Source organism: Ctenopharyngodon idella, chromosome 3 (genome assembly GCF_019924925.1).
Source record: "Ctenopharyngodon idella isolate HZGC_01 chromosome 3, HZGC01, whole genome shotgun sequence".
NCBI classification, from domain to species: domain Eukaryota; kingdom Metazoa; phylum Chordata; class Actinopteri; order Cypriniformes; family Xenocyprididae; genus Ctenopharyngodon; species Ctenopharyngodon idella.
This window is the reverse complement of record NC_067222.1, coordinates 4,005,103-4,027,929: the sequence shown is the minus strand read 5'-3', so window position 1 is coordinate 4,027,929 and position 22,827 is coordinate 4,005,103. Positions and strand designations below refer to the sequence as shown.

General features: G+C 40.7%; 1 protein-coding gene across 2 annotated transcripts in view; it reads right to left on the bottom strand.

The window, feature by feature from the left end:
* Positions 1 to 15,210, bottom strand: part of LOC127509339 (uncharacterized) — an 82,791-nt gene extending 67,581 nt beyond the window's left edge. For both annotated transcript variants that reach the window (XR_007929205.1, XM_051887965.1), the window contains exon 1: positions 14,955 to 15,210. Coding sequence is in view for 1 of the 2 variants with exons in the window: in XM_051887965.1 (XP_051743925.1) it covers positions 14,955 to 15,210 (256 nt within the window). In the remaining variant the exon portion in view is untranslated. The remainder of the gene's footprint in view (positions 1 to 14,954) is intronic.
* Between the last annotated feature and the right edge of the window lie 7,617 nt (positions 15,211 to 22,827).

Sequence of the window (22,827 nt, the reverse complement as noted above, 5' to 3'; positions counted from 1 at the left end):
GCACAGGCGCTCCATCCGGTCTTAACCCTCTGGGGTCTGAGGATTTTCAGGGCCCTGGAGAAGTTTTGACATGCCCTGACATTTGTGCTTTTTTCAGTTGTTCATAAACATATTAATGGAAAAAGTGTCATTACACTGTATTCAGCACAAACTAGGCTACCATAATATGTGAGGAACATGTATGTACATGTTTGTGTTTTTGAAGGAATAACGTTTATGTGTGGTTATTGAAAAAACAAAAAGTTTAGTCACTGAAATAAAGCCAAAAAATATATATTAAATCTGTGTTCACAAGACTTCTGGGTATTGAAGGTTGTAGACTAGAGTTTTTGCTTCAAAATGATGTAAAAATTATCCTGCCTACTCGTTCATTTATAACAATATATTGATTTAGTTTGTGTAAGACACTTTTTGTCAAGAAACACAGTATGCGTGGAGGCGTGAATCATCATGAATAATGGGTGATTTACACATGAGAAGACAAAAGAATCGCATAAAGAACCTCTAATGAGCTGCATATTAATGAGGCCTTTCAGTCAGGTAGGCTGTGAAAAAACCCTCTGTGATCATGTCTCAAGCTCATCATGGTGTATATCAAACATACAGAAAAAACAGCAATACTGTGAAATATTATTACAATTTAAAATAATGGTATTCTATTATATACTTTAAAATATGTATTTCTGTGATGCAAAGCGTCTGAACATTAATGTTACCTCTATGGCATTTCATATAGTCTTTTAGCTTAAAAGCATGCACATTTGGAGAAATATTGATGGATTCTCATATGTTTATGTCAATTTTCTATACAGAGGAGTAATATTTATTCAATATTTATTGTCATCATTGTGAGCACTGGATACTGTTTTCAATTCATACTTGCAGCCGGAGGGCGCTCTGTGCACCTTTAGTTCACAAATTACTCTAAAGAAGAACAGGACATTCAGGAACTAATGGCATGTCTTCCAGAGATCGCTAACCATGGCTTTAACATCCAGATAAACACTTTTCAAGACAATAAATGTACGATTGAGATGATGTATACATGTATTGTCTCAGAATTTGCGTCTGAATAGCGCTCGCTCCATGGGCGTGGCCGCATTAGCGGATAATGAGCTGAATCACGGGCGTCTGACATGTGTCTCTTTTCATACAGATTACATAAACACAGAAAATTTGTTTTCGATTTGACTTACGTGATTTAAAACCTGACATTTCAACATTTTTTTTAGACATAAGTCTCATTTTTGTATCATTAGTATTCTCTAAGTTACAGTTCATTTTCTGAGAACTATCAGATTAAACTTCGTTCAGAGGGAGACGAGAGATCACGCATCATGTTAGTTTTCTTTATTTTGCAAAAAGCACATCATTTTGTTTTTACTCGGCGGAAAATGTGACAGAACCCAAATGACCACCACTGCAGCTCAGATGGGCTTGAAGACCCCCACGGCGGGGGAGATGGACTGGACTGGAGCGGGGCTCTGGAGCAGATTCAAGGACCGGAGCGGGCTCTGGAGCGGACTCATGGGCTGGAGCGGACTCATGGGCTGGAGCGGTCTCTGGCGTCGATTCATGGACTGGAGCAGGCTCAGGGACTGGAGCTGATGTGTGCGCAGCCCACACACACCAAATGGCTGTGGTCATAATGGCCAGCGCTGTAATCTCTCAGGGCTCAGGCGTGGCAGCCATCTTGGCTGAGGGCTCAGGCGTGGCAGCCATCTTGGCTGAAGATTCTGGAAGATCAGCGGAGACGCGACGTGACTCTGGAAGATCAGCGGAGACGCGACGTGACTCTGGAAGATCAGCGGAGACGCGACGTGACTCTGGAAGATCAGCGGAGACGCGACGTGACTCTGGAAGATCAGCGGAGACGCGACGTGACGTGGCTCAGGCGTGGCAGCCATCTTGGCTGAGGACTCTGGAAGATCAGCTGAGACGTGACAGGGCTCTGGAAGATCAGCTGAGACGTGACAGGGCTCTGGAAGATCTGCTGAGACGTGACAGGGCTCTGGAAGATCTGTTGAGACGTGACAGGGCTCTGGAAGATCTGCTGAGACGTGACAGGGCTCTGGAAGATCTGTTGAGACGTGACAGGGCTCTGGAAGATCTGCTGAGACGTGACAGGGCTCTGGAAGATCTGCTGAGACGTGACTTGGCTCACGAAGATCAGCTGTGACTTGATGGGGCGTTATCGTCGTCGCCATTTTGCCAATGGGCTCTGCTGTCGCCGCCATTATGTAAGCTTGCTTCGGTGCGACCGCCATTACTGGCCTGAACGCGATATCGCATACCTCCTCCGCGACACCCACAGTGAATAGAGAGCCAACAGTCAACAAAGCAAAATCCAAAAAACAACTCAATGATGAATGCGGACCCTCATGTCTAAGCTCAGATTGTAGAGGTCGATTAATGCCATCACAAAAAAAAGTCTATCAAGACAGTCCGGTAGATCGGAAAAGTTTGCAATTAGAGTTCGACCGATATATCGGTCGGCCGATATATCGGGCCGATATTTGTCTTTTTTTAATATATCGGCATCGGACGATATCCGTGTTTAGTAGCGCCGATTTAAAGCCAGGCACGTCCGCGGGCAGCCCTGTGTTATTGGTGCGGTGGAATGTGCTGCTGCCGCATGTAAATTGAAACTTTTGGAAGATTCAACAACAGTCCTGGGAGATAAAGGTAGCCTAAGGCTTAAATTCTGATATTTCCAAGTCCTATGGCCATATATTTACTATATATTACTAGTAAACTATGTAGTGTTGCTTCACTTAGTGAAAGAAACAACGGATAGCATAGAACCGTCGGGAACTGGCATAATACTACAGCTGGTTGAAGGTTCGCTTACTTGTAGTTAACTTTAAGGACTGTAGTCCAAAACTACCAGCAGCTTGCTTGCTAACATATTAGCCCCAATGTTATAAGTTCTGTTTTATTTTTCCTGTATCGGAGTCAGAGAATTTCACTCTGTGCTTGGGGTGGAGAAGGCGGCAGCTCTCACAAACACTACAGCGTGATTGAGGGCTACGTTACTCCGACAAATATTGGCAATATTAAGAGGATTTGGCATTTCCAATTAATGTAAGCCTGTTACATTCTTCTAGTCTATTATTATTACTATTAGGTAAGCTACTTTTATTATTAAATTAATATTATAATAAATTCGCAATAATTTCACAGCGCATCACCGCATAACTGACGTGCTGTGAGGATAATAAAAGATTAGGCTATCAGCTCCTCTTTGAAAATGTTTTAAACATTTTTTAGGTCTTTTATACAATGAATTAGACCTATAATTAAAATAATTAACAGTCTATAATATTAAAACAAGCTATTTAACACCAAATACTATTCTTCTCATTTGTTTCACTATATGTACGGGCCACAAGAGGAATAATGGAATAAATTAAGACAGTTATATACCGTTATCAGCATATTATGTTGAAATTCGTCTCTGAGAGAAAATGCTCCGTTAATGCAGCGTCAGGCAGCTCCGTCACTTTTACTTTCACTTTGAATACTGTCCGAGGTTAAGCTTTTACCGGCATAACTTTTCCGCAAAGTTTGCACGTTGCTTCTTGTGTGATATCCACTGGCTCCCCTTCTTGGTTGAACCCCGAAGGAGGGGGAGGGGGAGGGGTTAGGCCATGGACTTTCGGCTCACGGGGGGGCCCCGCGGATTTGCGCTACGCCACTGCGCAGAAGTGTATGACATTTGTTCAGAAGCATGGTTTGATGCAGATAATAGCCGGGTTTCCATCCAACTTTGCATTAATGAAAATTCAGCTCAAGAATATGCGCATCTGCGTGTGTTTCCATCAACTGTGTAATGCAAATAAAAATGGACATCAGCCTAATAAAGTGATGTGTTCCGACCAATGATTATATATATATCGTACAGTTATTATCCTCATTAAACCTGTCTAACGTTAACCGTCAAGAATGTCAGAAATCACTAAGAGTTTAGCACTGTCCTTGCATACAAGGCTGTGCAACATGACAAAGTTTTTAATTGATTTTTATTTATAAAGTTGTATTTATTTTATTTAAATGTATATTTAAGTTTACATTTATGTTCAAAATTCTGCTTGATAAATGCTCTAAAACTTTTATGTAAATCAAGTCAGTGTTCAATAAATGATGTTAAGTTTAGTAATGTTGTGCATCCACTTATTATTAGTGTGACATTTTAGCATGCAAATGAAGGGGAAAACTTCAAGATATCGGCCCTAAAAATCGGCAGCACATATCGGCCATCGGCTGACCCTGACCTCTAAACATCAGCATCGGTTATAGAAAAACCCATATCGGTCGATCTCTATTTGCAATGCCTAAAAATTCACGAACATAGTTCTCCAATGATCGCGGTCCTTGTCTAAGGGCTAACAAAATTCTTGCCGTGTCCATACCTGGCCAGTGTCCCTCGGAAAAGCTGCTGGATCCTTGTTGGGCTGAGTATTCTGTTACGGAGGGACTGCGACGAGAGGCGTGCGGATCCACATGCAAGCTTTATTTAAAAATGTAGTCAAACACAGGCAAGGGTCTGACAATGGCAACCAGGTATTTAGAGGGCAAGACAAAAGAGAGATCCAAAACACATGCAGAGGTCAAGACAGGCAGCAAACAATCATCAAACAAGGAGAACAGTCCAGGGTCAAAAACACAGGCAAGGCTAGGCAAGGCTAGGCAAGGACAAGGAAACAAGGCAGGAATACATGGAAAACCAGAATAATACTCAGCAATGTGTGTGTGAAGGAGTGCAGCTTATAAAGGGAACCTGATAGTAAACAGGTGTGAGTGTGATCAATGCCTAGCTGAGGGATTGTGGGAAATGTAGTCCAGAGTGAAGTGACTGTGTGTGTGCAATGAAAAAGTCTTAATGGTGAAACGGAGACCTCTGGTGGGCAATGGAAGGAAGCAGCAGGCTGCGGAAAACGTGACACTCTCTCTCACACACATATATATATTTACAGTGTGTAAATAAATAAGAAATAACAACAGAGTGTCTTTAAAACCCTCTTTAGTACAGAACTACTTCCTTCCGCCATGGATTCAAATCTCATGTTGACAGTTTGACCAAGCCTCCATTACTAATTCTAAAACGTCACTTTAGAACTAGTAAGGAAGGTATGTTGAGTCGCTCTATTGAAACTCATTACATTTTGTACAGTATGAGAAAGAAAGAGAGAGAGAGAGAGAGAGAGAGAGGCCACGTTCACACAGCAGCAGAATATGATTGTCAGTCCTGTATTTGAGTCCTTAATACGGTTACGCTCACACACAGTACGGTTATTTATGGGAGTGACAACCGCATTCTATAACCGAACTCACAACCCTAAATTTTCAGGACTCACAACCGCATTCTCTGAATATTTGCACTGTGTGAACGGAACCTCACTGGACAACTAGTTGTCTGTCACATCATGCAGTGCGAGAGAGCCGCTCTTCTAAGGTGTTTTGTGTGTGGTTTCGCTTTTGGTAACTTACTGCTACAGAGATATGAGCTGTGTGTCCTCTGAAGGTGTTAGATCCAGTCACTGTTCTCCACCGGAGCGGCTCCTGTCAGTTTTGTGTTTCTTTTACAAATTCAAATGCCGTATGCACGAGATGTCGCAAAGGATGTGACACGCAAGTGCAACGGATAAAGACTCCGGCTAGCATGTGTTTACATGCTGCTTGTAGAACATTGATTATATGTTCTTAGCTATACCTTAATCGCATTTGTACCTAACAGGTATCCTTAGTTATGACATCAGTATCAGCCCCGAATGTATACAATAGTAGATTGTCTGAAACAAAATACAGTTCTCCAGTGAAGTATTAATTTCATTCATAACTGATTATGATTATCATCAATAAAGAAATTCATCATGTGACAACAGAAGAAGTTTCAAGCTTTGCAAGCCAAATTCATTCTGAATATCCAGACCTTTTCAAGGACGAGATTGGAAAGCTTCCAGTAACATATTCAATGAAACTGGACCCAACAGTGCACCCAGTTGTAAATCCTGCACGCAAAATCCCAGCAGGGTTGGGTTGAAGCAGAATTACAAAGAATGGTCCATATGGGTGTTCTTACCCCAGTCTCGGAGCCCACTGAATGGGTATCATCAATGGTGGCAACCCACAAGAAGAATTCAGAGGAGATAAGAATATGCATCGACCCAAGAGACCTTAATAAGGCCCTACTACGTCCGCACCACCCCATGCGTACTGTAGAAGAAGTCGCATCACAAATGCCGAATTCTTCTGTCTTTTCCGTATTGGATGCGAAAAGTTCCTTCTGGCAAATCAATGTTGACAACGTTCAACTCCCCATCTGGGAGATACCGATTTCTACGCATGCCATTCGGAATCAGCACAGCGAGTGAGGTGTTCCAAAGGGCCATGGAACAAATATTCACAGGTTATCCATGTGCTATTATATTGGACGACATCCTTGTGGGAGGAAAGGATGTGAAAGAACATGACGAAAATCTTAAAAAAGTGCTGGATCGTGCACAAAAGGTCAACCTTAGACTTAACCCTCTCAAATGTAAGTTTCGTCTGTCAGAAGTATGCTATGTAGGACATGTGTTCACAAGTGAAGGACTGAAACCAGACCCTTCAAAGATTAAAGCCATTACAGAGATGGAAGCCCCAGAAAATTCATTCCAGGTTTCAGCGACCTCTCAGCACCCTTACGAGAGTTGACACACAAAGACGTTGAATGGTGCTGGCTTAAACATCATCAAGATGCATTCAACAAGCTTAAAGAGGTCATCACAAGCCCATCAACACTGAGATATTATGATGTCAAAAAACCTGTTACACTGACTTGTGATGCTTCACAATTTGGACTTGGTGTGGCATGCCTTCAGCAAAATGCTCCCATAGCATATTCCTCACACACCCTGACACAAACCGAGAGACAATATGCTCAAATTGAGAAAGAGCTTCTTGCAGTGGTATTTGCATGCGTTAAGTTTCACGACTACATTTACGGGAAGAAAATCCACATTGAAACAGACCATCAGCCATTAGTGACGATACTCAATAAGCCACTGCACATGGCACCAGCGCGATTACAACGCATGATGTTGAGGCTCCAGAAGTATGACTTCGTGATAACCTACAAAAAAGGAAAACAAATGTATCTGCCCGACACTCTTTCACGTGCCCCCATGAAGAACATGGAAGCGTAAGGCAGTGAAAAAGCTGATTTTGAGGTAATGTCTGTGGAACACATCTTGTCATCAAGACTTGTTCAGTTGGAAGAACACACAGACACAGATCCAACATTGCGACAACATTGCGCAGGACTATACACCAGGGCTGGCCAGACCGACAGATTAAGCTTCCACAAGAACTCCGCCAGTAGCACCCATACAGAGATGAGTTGACAACAAGGGCTGGGATTGTAATGAAAGGCCCAAAAGGTGTGATCCCCAAGTCACTGCAGAAAGAATACATCACTATTCTTCACAGAGGGCTTCCTGGAGTTGAATCAACAAAACGCAGAGCACAAGGTGTAGTGTTTTGGCCTTCAATGAACAAGGACATTGAAAAGGAATGTGCTTCATGCTCTACATGCAATGGTATGAGACACCACCAACAAAAGGAACCACTGAAGCTACATGATACTCCAGAATTTCCCTGGTCAATTTGTTGCAACTGATCTATTTAAATGGAATGGCCAACATTATCTTGTTCTGGTGGACTCGTATTCAGGTTGGTTTGAAATAGATCTTCGCAATCTGACATCGACCGCTGTGATTGCAAAATTAAAAAGACACTTTTCAGTACATGGTAGTCCCCAAAAAGTGATCACAGACAACGGATCAGTCAACAATTCAAGAATTTAGTAAGTTCCTGGGATTTTGTTCATGTAACAAGCAGCCCAGAATATCCACAATCTAATGGATTAGCGGAATGAGCTGTGCAAAGCGCAAAAGAGTTGATGGAAAAATCAAAGCGAGATGGGACAGATGTCTTCCTTGATCTACTCAACTTGAGAAACATACCTCTTAATGGAATTCTCAGATCACCAGCAGAAAGACTTCTGTCAAGGCAAACACGGACAACACTCCCAAATGACAAAAAGTTGCTAGTCCCTTCTACCAAAAGCCATGTAATGGTCAGAAAACAACTGGCACACAAGCGTCATCAACAGAAGCTGTGTTTTGACAAAAGCAGCAAGCCTCTCTGTCCCCTGTTGAAAGGTGAAGTAGTCAGGTTACAAACGCCTCAGGGGTACAACAACCTGGTAATCATCAAAGACATCTGCAAGGAACCAAGATCGTATGTGGTGGAATCAGAGGGGAGGGATTATAGAAGGAATTGGAAACACATCTTGCCTATACCAGAAACTTTGCCACCACAAAATGATGAACACAACCCTGCAGATCACGCAAGAGTTTGTACACCAAGACAAGACCAAAGTTTCCTTTCAGACCACACAAGTGCACAGGTGACATCTACCGACTCTAAATTAACATCAGAGGTCACTGTACCCGCCAAAGAATCTGAAAAAAAGCTTTATGTGACTCGATCAGGCAGAATCTCAAGACCAAACCCAAAGTATATCTAGTGAGATGGTTAAGCATTTTTGAGAGACTGTGAAATCATTAGGAGTGAAATGTTCTGAGTTTCATTTGTTCATAAAATGTGACACTTTAAGTGCCAATAGCATATTTGGTCATACATGCTTTGATTTTGAGTTGATATGGATATTTTTTGTTACAGACTGATGAGAGATTACTAAAGAAAGCGGATGTAGAACATTGATTATATGTTCTTAGCTATACCTTAATCACATTTGTGCCTAACAGGTATCCTTAGTTATGACGTCAGTATCAGCCCCGAATGTATACAATAGTAGATTGTCTGAAACTACATACAGTTCTCCAGTAAAGTATTAACATCATTCATAACTGATTATGTGTCTATCATTCATCACTACTGTTAATTAATGAAGTTTTGATGGATGAACATATTTTTTTTAACTACTCACGTCAGTTATGATCACATCATTGTATATTTTATATTATTGATCAATATGTGAATCCGTTGACCAGGTTACACATGACAGGAGTGGTGGTCTCATTGTCACAAATTAATTTAGATGAGATTACATCAGATTAGGTGGAACTGATTCAAGACAAGAGTGATTCCGTAGCCTATGTCAAAGACTTCCGAAGCTTTGTTCACGTGCTTTTTCAAACCGTATATCTGCTCCGCGATGATTTAGATATGGTGGAGAAAACAAGTCTGACCACCAGATGTCGCTAATGCGCACTGTGTTAAAAGCTTTGAGTAATGAACTGTTTTTCAGCACAATTTGATGAAAGCCTCAGATGCTTCAGAAAGCCTCGGTTTCCCATCACTAATTTTCCATAACAGTGCCAAAACAACGTCCAGCTTTGTTTTCAAAAAATCTTTTTTCAATTTAAAAGTCTTTTGCGACTCACTGCCTTATTCTCGTAAAGTTTTGCCGCCATCTAGAGGCGTATTAATGTGACTTTCACTCAATCCATATTACGCACTAATGGACCTTTCTCAATAGCAAATACAACATATTATTTAGATAAAATATAATATTTATTGAACAACAATATTTAAATTAACAATATACATTTAAAAAAAAAAAAAAACAATGCTATTGGTCACCTTTACGCCTGTATGTGGGTTTTTACAAATATTTAACGAACGAAAAGGATTTTAAAGAGCTTGTGACAAAACCTAGTAACTTCATTGGATCCTCAAACTGTCAGTCAAACCTCATAAATCCGCCCCACCACTGTCGTGAAGGAAGAGCCGCATGCAGTTTGGAGATCTCTGCTTCTTTGCAATGCAAAGGTAAATAAAGATCTGATGTTTGAAAAAAAAATGTAAAGCGTTTTCTTTGCTCAAGAAACATTGTCTATAAAGGCTAATATTTTATGTATTTAAAGAGAGGAAAAGAGTCTTCGTCTGATATTTCCTGTCTAGTTTAGCCAATATGCTATAGGATGCACTTAATTTTAAATTTAACATAATTTAACATAGCACAATTCAACTTGCTATGGAACAAGTAATAGATTAATAAGACCAAAGATTGCCTGTTTTATGTACAAAAAATGAATTATGTCTCATGTTTAACCACATTAAGACCCAGCGGCAAATCCCCGAAGCACTGGCCGAGATGAAGCTGTTCTCGGCGCGTGCACGACCCCTGAACGGCCGTTGACGGCCTGGAGCTCACATCTCCGAAAACATCTAAACAAATTGTAAAATAGGTGCTATGATTAAATATAAATCACATAATTCAGGTCTAAACAACTACATTCTCATCTAAAAACTCTTAAAACTACAGTTCGTGGTACAACAAGAGAAGTATTCGCAAAAATTACGGTGGATTTACTCGGCCGACATGTGGTCGCTTCAAGCGAAGTGATACAAAGGTGAAAAGGTAAGAGTACTGCTATCACTAGAATATTGCACGGCTATCAGCCAATCAGGTTCAAGAACCAGAAAGAACTATTGTATAAATATACTGTATATATATATATATATATATATATATATATATATATATATATATATAAAATATTATATATATACCAGTGGCGTGCAGTGGTGTTCTGGAATGAGGAGGCACATTTTTTATTTATTTATGAATCAATGTAAATTCATGTGCATTACTCTTAACGTTGACACGTCTTTCTTGTTAAATGAACATTACTTTATATTACATCAGAAAAGAAACCAAATACAATTCTATTTTGCAATTTTACATTAACAATGTATTGTAATAAATGTCCTATTTATCAAAACTAAGTAAATCTCATCAAGTTAGTATTTTAAGCATTTCTACATTCATTCCAAAATAATAACTAATAACTTCTGTCACAGACACGAAGATGTATTTTTTAATTTCACCAAGCTGATTGCACTAAAAAAAAACCCTGTAGTCATGTTTTCCGTCCATTTCAAGTTTGATTTTGACGTGACATAAAGCAGTGATATCTAACTGGGTGATCTGTTTACTTACTTTTCAAGTAGTCTTCCCATTGATGCCATCATTTGTTCATTCAAACTGACGCGCAGAATGCGCACATAAACAAGAGGCAGGATTTATCACACAAACCAATCATATCCAATCATAACCAATTACATTCAATCATAGCGTGATGGAGACATTGCCTCCTCTCACGTGACTTTCCCCCATTCATTCTCAATTACCCACCACAAAACCCACCGCACGCTTTAGGGGGTCTAATGGTTTTCTGTGGTTTTCTGTGAGAGCAAAGGGAGGCATGACTCCTGCTGTAACTTTACCTGCGGGTGTCGCTGTTGGGCAGTGTTCCTTTAGAAATAAGAGTGACTTGCGCTCTTTTTAATGTCATAATTTGTAAAATTTGTGTTGTTTTATATGTAATATGGATTATTTTCTCATCCTATTTTTTTTTGAGGAGGCACTGCCTCCACACTGTAGTAAAATAAAATATAAAAAATAAAGTAATAGATTGCTGAAAAACCTGTTGTACACAAAGTTGAAGAGCTTAAACAACTCCACAAACAGCATTACCAGCTTCACTTATTACTAACCAGACTGACTTTATTTGTCATTCATCTACTAGGGATGTGATGGTGAGGAAATTTAGGGAAACACCAGTTACACTAGTAACACCGACTATTGTAGCAAGTCTATTGTTTACAGTTTTTTTTTTTTTTTTTTTTTTTGAGAATGTTGTAGATGTTATTTTATTGAAACTGTTTGGTTCCTTTAGTGTTTCCTCAGTGTTTCCTTTATTTGAGCAGTTTGGCTCTTAGCTTTTTATGTCAGTTTGTGATCTTTGTAACAGTGTTTACCAAAACACATAATTTGTTGCAAGTATTGTTGGTGAAAATAATTTTTTAATAACATCTGCATTTATGGCATTTATTAGAAAATATGACCTGCTCATATTGACATTATCATCATGCAATGTCCTTATTTACTGATGTCATTCAGAGTCTAAATCTCTGACTAAATGCTTAATCTGTAACTTTAAAGGCCTTCAAAACTGCATTATTTTATTATTTTATAATGTTTCCTGGGGTGCACTTACAATGTTTACATTATTTTTACATAAAAAAATGACATAATTTAGAAATAAAAAGGCATTTTTTCCTACCCTGATTTTAGCCCTCTGATTTGAATGCTCTGTTTTGAGGGCCTTGTCTGCTGTGAGACTTCATTGTTCTTCAAGGTTTACTAATCGTGAAAAGTGTTGATTATATTTAGATTGTGGCATGAAAAGTTGCAGTGATGAGCATGTAGTTGATCACAGACATGTTGTTGAGCGCATGAATGCCGAGATCTTGTCATTGTTACTCAATTTCTGCACACTAACAAATGCTTTTATCTTAATTAACGGTGCAAACACAATGTAAATAAGTGATTTGTTGATTCTAACAGGAGTTTTGGCGAGAGTCCAGAACTCAGTCACTTATAATCTTGCACTATTTGACTGACAGCTCCAGCTATTGTAAAGGGAGCGTTTTAATTTAAATAACAGATTATTTTCATTCTACGATAAGAAACAATGTGAAGTTGACCATTTAGTCACTGGTTTGATTTAATGAAAATAAATGATTTTGAGACCATCTGATTATAGATGAATCATAACATAACAGAAATCACTGGTCACAGGTGATTTTGGTTAGACAAGTACATATCAAACGATCTTTAACAAAGCAATAGTGAAACAATAAAAACTTTTTTACACACATAAGTGTGTTGTGCAATTCCAATATAGAAGGCACAGCATTGTTTTGTTTGTTTGTTTGGTTTTTTTTGTTTGTTTGTTTTTTTCACTCTCTGCTAATCCAAATGCAGCTACGTTTTCCCTCAACCTGGCACTGCAAAACATTTTGCACTCTTCAAAGACATGTTTATTGCTTAGTTATCGCTTAGTGTTAGCATCACGTATCACTACAGAGATACAAATTAAATATTTTTCAGATACAGTAGGTTTATTTACCCTGTATACATTTATTTAACATATTTTGTTGTTTTATTAACATTAATGACAAATATAGGCTACGTTCCCTTTAAGACCGAATCCATTGGATACTGACACATAACCTGTTTTCACCCAAATGTTTACGTTGACTTAAGCCATAACTGACTGTATTTGCATTTTGACAACTGTATGTGCATTTGACCATTCAGGCGTGAGGAGAACTGATCGCGCGCTGTCTGAGAGAACTGGGATTGCACGCAAGAAAGAGAGAGAGCGCGTGCGAGAGAGAGAGCACTTCTGGTCTGTGTCATTCAGCGCAATTCCGCCTATTCCGCCCTTCACTAATCGATAACGAATTGTGATTGAAAGCATGCAGTTCACAATGTGTGGGTTGTCATCATTAATTTTGAAGTATTTCCACACCCCTGAGGCTGACATTGTGTCTCTGTTCACGGAAAATTCTGTCAGTTATGTCACGCGAGGTATCGGTCTTTGGTATCGGGGGTATTTTTACGAGTATGAGTACAAGTACACGAGCTTGGTATCGGGCCCGATACCGATACCAGTATCCCTATTTAGAAACACTGCTTCATTTGGACATCAAGAATCAGCATATTAATCTCAACAATGGTGACATACTTCATGCCGCAATGCATGCTAGGATCCACCATAGTATAAAACGTATGGATCACAGCATGCATTGCGGCATGAATAATTCTCAATCCTCACACAATTCATCACTTAAATGTATATTTAACTCTAACACTTCAAGATAACTGCAAGCTTACCCGACTGCTTGGTGAATTTTCCAATCTCTCTAAACCCACTTTCTCCTCAGCAGTGGCCAGCCATGGGGTCGTAAATCATATCTCTCTGGTTCATGCCCAGGCCTGTCAATTCGCTAACATGGAAAAACTGGGTATAGTCCAATGCTCTAAAAGTCTTTGGGCCTCACCCCTCCACATAGACCCCAAAGCGGATGGCGGTTGCCACCCATGTGGGAATTATTGTCACCATGCCTGACCAATATACCCAGTTCCACACATTCAGGATTTTTCAGCCCATCTGGCTGGGAAAACTATTTTCTCGAAATTGGACCTTATTATCGGATACCATGAGGTGCCAGTCTTCCATGAGGACATGCCAAAAACAGCAGCGATAACACGATTTGGCCTTTTTTAATTTTTGTGAATGCCCTTTGGACTCAAAAACATAGCACAATCATTTAAGCGCATAATGGACTGTCATACAAGGCCTGGATTTGGATTTTTATTTATATACTTGGATGACATCTTAGTCACCATTGCCTTTCAGGACAGAGCACCTGGCTTATCTGCAATTGCTGTTTGTTCACCTCAGACGACATGGCTTGATAATTAACCCTGCCAAGTGTCAGTTTGGACTGGCTGCTATCAGCTTTCTTGGTCACTGAATTACAAGCGAGGGGGCGGTTCTCCTACCAGACAAAGTCAATGCATTTGCAAAGTTCCCTGTTCCCCACACAACCAAAGCACTGCAAGAGTTTTTGGGGATGGTGAATTTCTATCATCGTTTCATTCCTTGGGCAGCTGAGCTCATGTATCCTTTGTACAGGGAGATTCTCTTTGCTTAATTACTTTTTGGTCCTCTTGATTACACACAATCATTTTTGTTACTTTCTCCCCAACCCTAGACTGGGGAGGATTGTAATACAGTAGATAACAAAACCTCAACCTGTGTCATTTCTTGATTAAAAAAAAAACACACTTTATAGAATTTTAAATGATAAATCAATAGATCTAGTGTAAATGTAAATGAAGATAAAATAGTATTGTCATTTTATGTTTGTGATGTTCATAGTTCATGAGATGAACTCCACCTGTTAATTGTTATCTAAATACCTTTTTGGGGCCACTGCATGTTTGACCACCTAGCACAAATTTGATACTAAAGTACTGGTTAAAACTATAACAGTAGGTTATATTTATTCGTCTATTTACTTACCCTTTTTCAAAGTAATTTTAGTTGAAAAAAGAGAATCCTGCTGACTGTAAACTTTGCATGTGTATTCTCCTTTATCTCCACTTTTCAAATTGTCCAGGCGGAGGGAGAAGTTTCCATGTTGAATCTCATCAGTAAAGAAATGAGCTCTATCATGATAATCCTGCTGCTGGGCCTCTGGTCGACTCTCACCATCTTCATACAGATGAACCAGAGTCTCTGAGTCTGTTCTTCTCCATTCCACCTTCAAACCCTCCATCGTTAAGGGTTTATCAACATAACAGGGCAGAACAACTGAAGATCCCAGAGGAACAAATGGTTGAATGAACCCTGAAAATGAAAATGTATTTTGGTCACACTTTAGTTTAGGGTCCAATTCTAACTAACTATTAACCCTTTCACACATAAGTTTAAAATATTCTGGCTGTTCCCCCAGCGTGAGTATTTCAAGGCGACCATTATTTAGAACATATCACTTTGTTTCCATGGTGATGTGTCATTGCTTGTCATTGTGACACACCGCAGCCACAATAGCGCTGTATGACTGATGATCTGCTTTTATTTCATTCTTTCTTTTTTAATTCAAAATATTCACAAATTTGTTAACTATAGCATGAAATATCTGATATTCCTATTCTCAAATATGTGCAAGTTTTGCTGTTTACGAGATCGTAAAGGTGTTTACGAGATCGTAAACACCTTTACGATCTCGTTAATTGAGCTATATGCACAATGGGTGCCGCCATGTTAGTTTGTGCCGCGTTACAGAGAATCGGATCTGCTGGATTTACAACACGTGAATTCATCCACTTCTCCCAAAATACATGAAATTAAGTAAGCTGGTGAACTGGGAGAAGAATAGAGTAAACTTTAAAGATACTTACACAATGTGTGTCTGATATGAATAAAACGTGTCATCTAATTATTCTGGAAAGTATTGTAATTGCCGCTTTTATAGACATTGTATTTTTTACAAACTAAATGTATTGTTTTGTTAGTACTTATGTGTATTTAAATGTCTGAAACCTAAAATAAACGTGGTTGAAAACACTGCGTATTTGTGATATATGAAAAGCGCTGAGTGCATCCATCTCTGGCTCAGAACCAGCCAAAGAGCGCAAGCACATTTGAATTTGGCAGTTGATCACGTGATGCACTGAACGTTCTAATCACACTGGTGTGATCGTACACTCCAGGGACCAGCCAAGACTGATCACACCAGTGTGATCGTACGTGTCAAAGGGTTACCTACAACTTTTGCTTTAATCACTTCCTCAATACTATTTATTAATAGTTAGTAATGTAGTAGTTTAGTTTAGCCATTGGATTATTTTCCTTAATCTTCTTTAAGCACAAAGGAGCAAATATGTCTAATGTGCTGAAAACAGAGTCAATAGTTTTTGTTGTAACATCGAGTTATTCTAAGTTATCTGGTATATTAAGGATATGAAACTGATTAGGAATATTATTTATAAAGCAACCTTTAGTGGTAGAAGTGATAGTTCTACCATATTTGTAACAGGGAGGTGGTTTTGCAGCCTTGGCTAAATGTAGTAATACACAAGACTAGATAATGATCTGAGATGTCATCTCTCTGCTGCAGAATTTCAATGGCATCAATGTTGATTCTGTAAGAGATAGCCCAGTGGTCAGAGGGAATGATTACAATCAAGCTGGTCAGAGATTTAGTGGATCCCAAAAAGGTGGTTTATTACCATGAGGTGGGGGGAAAATTAAAAGGTCACATACTGGAATACAAACAAATCCTGTACAAAACAAAACTGCAACAATGTGCAAAGAAAGGCTACACCAAATACTTTGGTCCAATTTGCAACAGGGTCTCTCCTTTGGCTTTCAACAAACAAGACTGACCTGATAAGCTCTATAGCTACTTATTTATAAGGGCTAGCTCCCTCTTCAGACTGTACCAAATAAACAAACAGGGTCCATACATACAATACATTATACACAGAAGTAAATAATAATAATAATAATAATAATGAAATATTACACATAAAAACAAATAACAATCTATGCAAACCCATGGGTACTTAAACAGACCATATAAAAATGAAAAAGCAAAAGAAAAGTGGTTCAGTGGTTCAGTCCAATTAGGGGCATGCTAATGCTATAAAAACCAGTTTGATCCACATGGTCTGTTTGATGGTGCAGCATTAGACTGGAAGGCCAACAGCCAAAACAAAAGGTTTGGGGGAAATTCTCACCAGAAATAAAAGGTAATTCTAACTGAAATTAAACTGTGTTGTGACATTTTTTTTTAAAAGAATAACTGATTGAACAAAATGTTGGCCAAAAAAAAAAAAAAAACAGTAACAACATAGTATCATACTCATTTGAAACAGGCAAGACAATTACACAACACCATGATGATTTGAAATATGGTAAATGTCGGCATAATCAAGTTATAATGTGTGCATGTGTATCAAGTCCATGTAATTTCTTGTCTGTCACCAAGCTTACCTTGTGACAGATTCCATGTAACAATATAAGATCTAAAGTATGATTACGACAATGAGTGGGTCCTGACACATGTTGTCTAACTCCAGTAGAGTTAGAATGTCTGTAAATGCCATTGTCATTTGAATTATATTCTCAATTAACATCAATTACATTTTTACACGTAAATGGGTTTAGGAGTTTTTTGTATTTACTAAATCGGGAAACAGACACAGTCTCTATGTGCACATAGACTCAAAATTTATGTTGGCATTCAGTGTGGAGTACCCCAAGGCTCAGTACTGGGACCATTGCTTTTTACTACCCTTGGGAGATATCATTAGGAAGCATGGCATTAGTTTTCACTGTTATGCTGATGATACTCAGATCTATATTTCTTTGCGCCATGACGAGACTTAACAATTCACAAAGTTAATGGAATGCATAGCTGATATAAAAATTGGATGACTAGTAATTTCCTACTACTAAATTCAGAAAAAAAAAACAGAGTTTCTAATTATTAGACCAAAAATCTCTGCACATAATAACCTAGAATACTGTCTAACACTTGATGAACACTGTTAAGTCCTCGTCGTCAGTTAGGAACCTGGGTAAGCAGCTTTTTGATTCAAATCTTTCATTTGAAAGCCACATTTTTAACATCTGTTAAACAGCATTCTTCCATCTTAAAAATATAGCTAAACTATGACATATGCTCTCAATGAAAAATGCGGAACAGTTAGTTCATGCGTTCATGACCTCAAGTCTAGATTACTGTAATGCTCTACTGGGTGTTTGCCCTGCATGCTTAACAAACAAACTTCAGCTGGTCCAAAACACAGCAGCTCGAGTTCTTACTAGAACCAGGAAGTATGTCCATATTAGCCCAGTTCAGTTAACATTACATTAGCTCCCTAAGCATTAAGCGTGCCTTTGAAGCGAAGGGGACGCTGCAGAGGCCACATCCTGCCCGTAGGAAGGTGAAATGTGGAGGTTACGCATACGGACTAGCCAATTAGGGTAGTACAACATATAGAAGTCTCTGAGGTGGTTCCAGCCTAGTTCTAGGGGGGAAAGAACACCAGCAGAGACTACAGAGCGGGCTCTGTCAAGGGAAAGACACAGGCTAGCCGGACTGGGTAGCCTTACCGTGGAAGAATACACATATGGGATCACCGCAGGGATCACTACATATGGACACCCAGCCTAACACAGGTTCCAAAATGCATACGAGTGCCGGCCTGGCGTCTGACACTCCGCCACGTCTGACTGCCGGGGGGTGACAGAGGAACTCACAGGGTTAGCCATTTCAGGGGAACTGGAGAACAGACGCACATATCCGGCCCAGCGGGCGGGAGTGGCGTTGCAAGCCGACACTTAGAATGGGTCCTTTGCGCTACTGGCCTCTGGGGGCGAGTACACGGGAAGATACACGAAGACTATAGAATCTAGTGAATGTGTTAGGTGTCGCCCAGCCCGCAGCTCTATAAATATCTGTCAGTGAGGCGCCTTGGGCCAGCGCCCAGGAGGAAGCAACACTTCTAGTTGAGTGTGCTCACAACCCGAACGGGCATGTCTTGGGATTAGTACACCAAGACAATAGCATCCACTATCCAGTGGGCTAACCTCTGCTTGGAGACAGCCTTTTCCTTCTGCTGGCCTCCGTAACAGACAAAGAGCTGGTCTGAGGTCCTGAAGCTTTGCGTTCTGTTCACGTACAGCTGCAGAATGCTGACGGGACAGAGAAAAGCTAGGGCTGGGTCTGCCTCCTCCGAGGGCAGCGCTTGCAGGCTCACTACCTTGTCCCTGAAGAGAGTGGTAGGAACCTTGGGCTCATATCTAGGCTGGGATCTCAGGGCAACGTGAGAGTTGGCCGGCCCGAATTCTAGGCATGATTCATTGACCGAAAATGCCTGCAGGTCCCCTACCCTCTTGATGGGAAGCCAATGCAGTCAGTGACAGAATTTTCAACTCAGCTGACTGCAAAGGTTCAAAGGAAGGTCTCTGCAGTGCCGTGAGCACCACAGAAAGGTCCCAAGAGGGTATCGAGGTAGGACGAGGAGGGTTCAACCTCCTCGCCCCTTTAAGGAACCTGACGACCAGGTCATGCTTACCAAAAGACTTACCATCAACTGCATCATGATGCGTGGCAATTGCGGCAACATACACTTTCAGGGTGGAAGGACACCGCCTTTGCTCCAACCCGTCTTGCAGGAAGGAAAGCACGACTCTGACTGGACCTGGGGTCTTCCTGGTGGGATGAACACCATTTGAAGAACAGGTTCCACTTCAAAGCAACTTGTAGAGGGGGCTCTAGCAGAAGTGATAGTGTCTACCATTGATTGGGGTAGGTCACCTAGAACCTGTAGAAACGAAGGGTCTGACCACAGGCTGAAGGTTTGGCGACAGTGTGGGGTGATGGACACCCGGTGCATGCCGCTCTGCCACGCCCATCTTGGGACTCTGCCGTGAAGCCAGTGCTGAAGCGGCCTCATATGTAGCAAGCCGAGCAGCGTTACTGCGCCTGCGGATGCCATATGCCCCAGGAGCCTCTGAAAGAAAAGAGATCATGTGCACCAGGGAGAGTTTGCTCTTTTCCTCTGTTGACCCGAAGTCCCAATAGGCTGAGGTGACGGAGCATCATGTCCCTGTTTTCGCACAACTGGTCCCGAGACTGTGCCAGTATCAGCCAGTCGTCGAGATAGTTGAGAATGCGAACGCCGCGTTCTCTGAGTGAAACAATGGCTGCCCCCACGACCTTCATGAAGACACGAGGCGACAGGGATAGCTCAAAGGGTAGGACCTTGTACTGATATGCCCGACCCTCGAACGCAAACCAAAGGAACAGCCTGTGTCGAGGGAGGATCGAGACATGAAAGTACGTGTCCTTCAGGTCGATCGCTGCAAACCAATCTCGGGGACGGATGCATTCAAAAATGCATTTCTGCGTTAACATCTTGAACGGGAGCTTGTGCAGGACCCGGTTCAAGGTTCACAGATCCAAGATTGGCCGTAACCCACCCCCTTTCTTGGGTACAATGAAGTAGTATGCTGGTGCCACGCTGCTGCCTGCTGGCGAAGAGAGAGGGGGAAGGGAGCGGCAAGGTGTTTGTAACTCGCACACTGCCAACCGCTCTCTCTGGTGCTGAAATGCACAGGGAAATGGCTGCAGGAACAGCACGTGTTCGGCTCCGAAGCGAAAAGCAAATATGCGACGCACCTGCTGCTCATTAAATACTCACGCCGCAGAGCAGCTGTTGCAATCATTGCATGCAAATATGCATTGGCTCGTTTTTCTTACACTCGAAGTAGATTGGTCTCCCAAAACGATCACAAATTCGTCGATCAGTTCGGACGTACGTCGAACGTGACCGACTGAAAGGGAACTAACATGATGCGCAATCTGCCGTCTCTTTCTCAATGAAGTCCATTCTGATAGTCATTAGAAAATGAACTGTAACTTAGTGAATACTTATCACACAAACATGAGACATATGTCTAAAGAAATGTTGAAATATCAGGTTTTATATACTGTAAGTCAAATCGTAAACAAATATTCTCTGTTTATGTAATCTGTTTGAAAATAGAGCGATGTCAGTCATTCACGAGTCACCTCATTATCCGCTAATGCCGTGCGGAGAGCACGAGCTATTCAAAGGCAAATTCTGAGGCAATCTATGCAACAGTCAATGCCTGCATCAGCTCAAAAGAAAAAAAAAAAAAAAAAGACAAACATGCCAAACCTTGTCCAGTCAGGAACACACAACAAACAGAGGTTGTCTTTCTCACTTTATAGTATGATCTGTTTTCATTCACTGAGGGCCTCAGCAAATTATAGCAATTACCTAGTTCTGGCATTAAACTATAAATGCTGCAGGCTGATAGGTCTTTAACTCATTTGGTAGTGATTAACTGGTTTGGTAGTGATTGGCTGCGGCTCAACTTTCAAACAAATACCGGTAGTGTTGCTGTTAGCAGTCTGTAGCGCGCTTTCAGAACATATCTGGAATCAACATCTAAGATAAGTGATTGGTGTTTTATTCAACATCTCTGCGCATATTTTGTGGTCTAGTTATTAATTTTAAACTAGCTTTATATTAGAAATGTTTTAAACTAGCAACATGTCAACAGTTGCACGAGTGAATCACTGAAGCATATAAGCAACAGTGTTAACTGCATGTGTTTATGCAGCAGCACTGGTCTATTATATGTCATTGCTGTTTATACGCTGTTTAGCACAGATGTGAAAACAGTTAAAGTGATATAAGCAATTGTGCTTTAAAAGGCATTCACCATAATAGCGGTATAACTTTAATGACGCATTAATTTATTATCAAGAGCAATGTTTTCATTAGCTATGCTAAATGTGTGTGGTTGTTTCAGATGCTTGTTGTGTCTGAGTCACACTAAAAGAATCAAAACAGTTAAACTAAGCATCAGGTTTGTAGTCTTGTGGAGTGATTTACTAAGCATAAGTTGGAGCATTATGCAGTTGTGTCTATGTAGCAACAAATGGTCTGTTGTTTGTGCTGTCAAAGCTATGAATAAGGGAGTACTCACACTAGGCTCTCTGAACCGTGCCCGAGCGCGTTTGACCCCCGAAGCCCAGTTCGTTTGACAAGTGTGATCGCTCCGTTCCGTGCCCGGGCGCAGTTTGTTTAGCCGTCCCAGGCCCGCTCGGAATAGGTGGGCCAAAGTGCGGCTCGGTTGGGCTCGAGCGCGGTTCGCATGCAGTGTGAGTGCTTACCATGCCTGAGCATGGAATAGCTGCTACTTTTGTGTGCGCTAATGTCATCATTATGACGACAAACATCTTTATTACTACTCTGATAGTACATTTAATAATTCATGTAATTAATTTGAGTGTGTTTTGGTTTATAACGGGTCTGCTTCTCACCTTATTGATGAACAGGAACTGTAGTTTGCGAGTAAAGCTGCAAATTCTCCATTGACGTCAGCTCCTGTAATAATCCTCTGATACATGCAAGTGAAAATCGCTGTGCAGCATAAATGATAAATCTATTAGGCAGTATCTTAGTGAAATTGCATTTCTTCCTGTTTTCTTCCATTCAAAAAGTTGCATTGTGTATAACGTAAGCGTGCTCCAGACTGGAACGTTAAGTGCAAGTGTGAGTGTGCGGGCCAGCGGGGGAGGGGGGACAATCGCGCTCGGGCTTGGTTTAAGGCAACCGTGCCTAGTGTGAGTACACCCTAAGAAGGATAAATTAAAATAAGCATTCACATTCAACAGGATAACATGTTGGCTGCATTAAAATAATGACGTGTGCTTTTATTTCAAGGGCAATGTTTCCATGAGCTATGCTTAATATGATGATGCAGCAGAGCACGTTCCTGTCATTCATTAGCACTCCTAGTGGTTTTCATTATCAAGTAAGTATATAAGGGTTATGTAATTGAT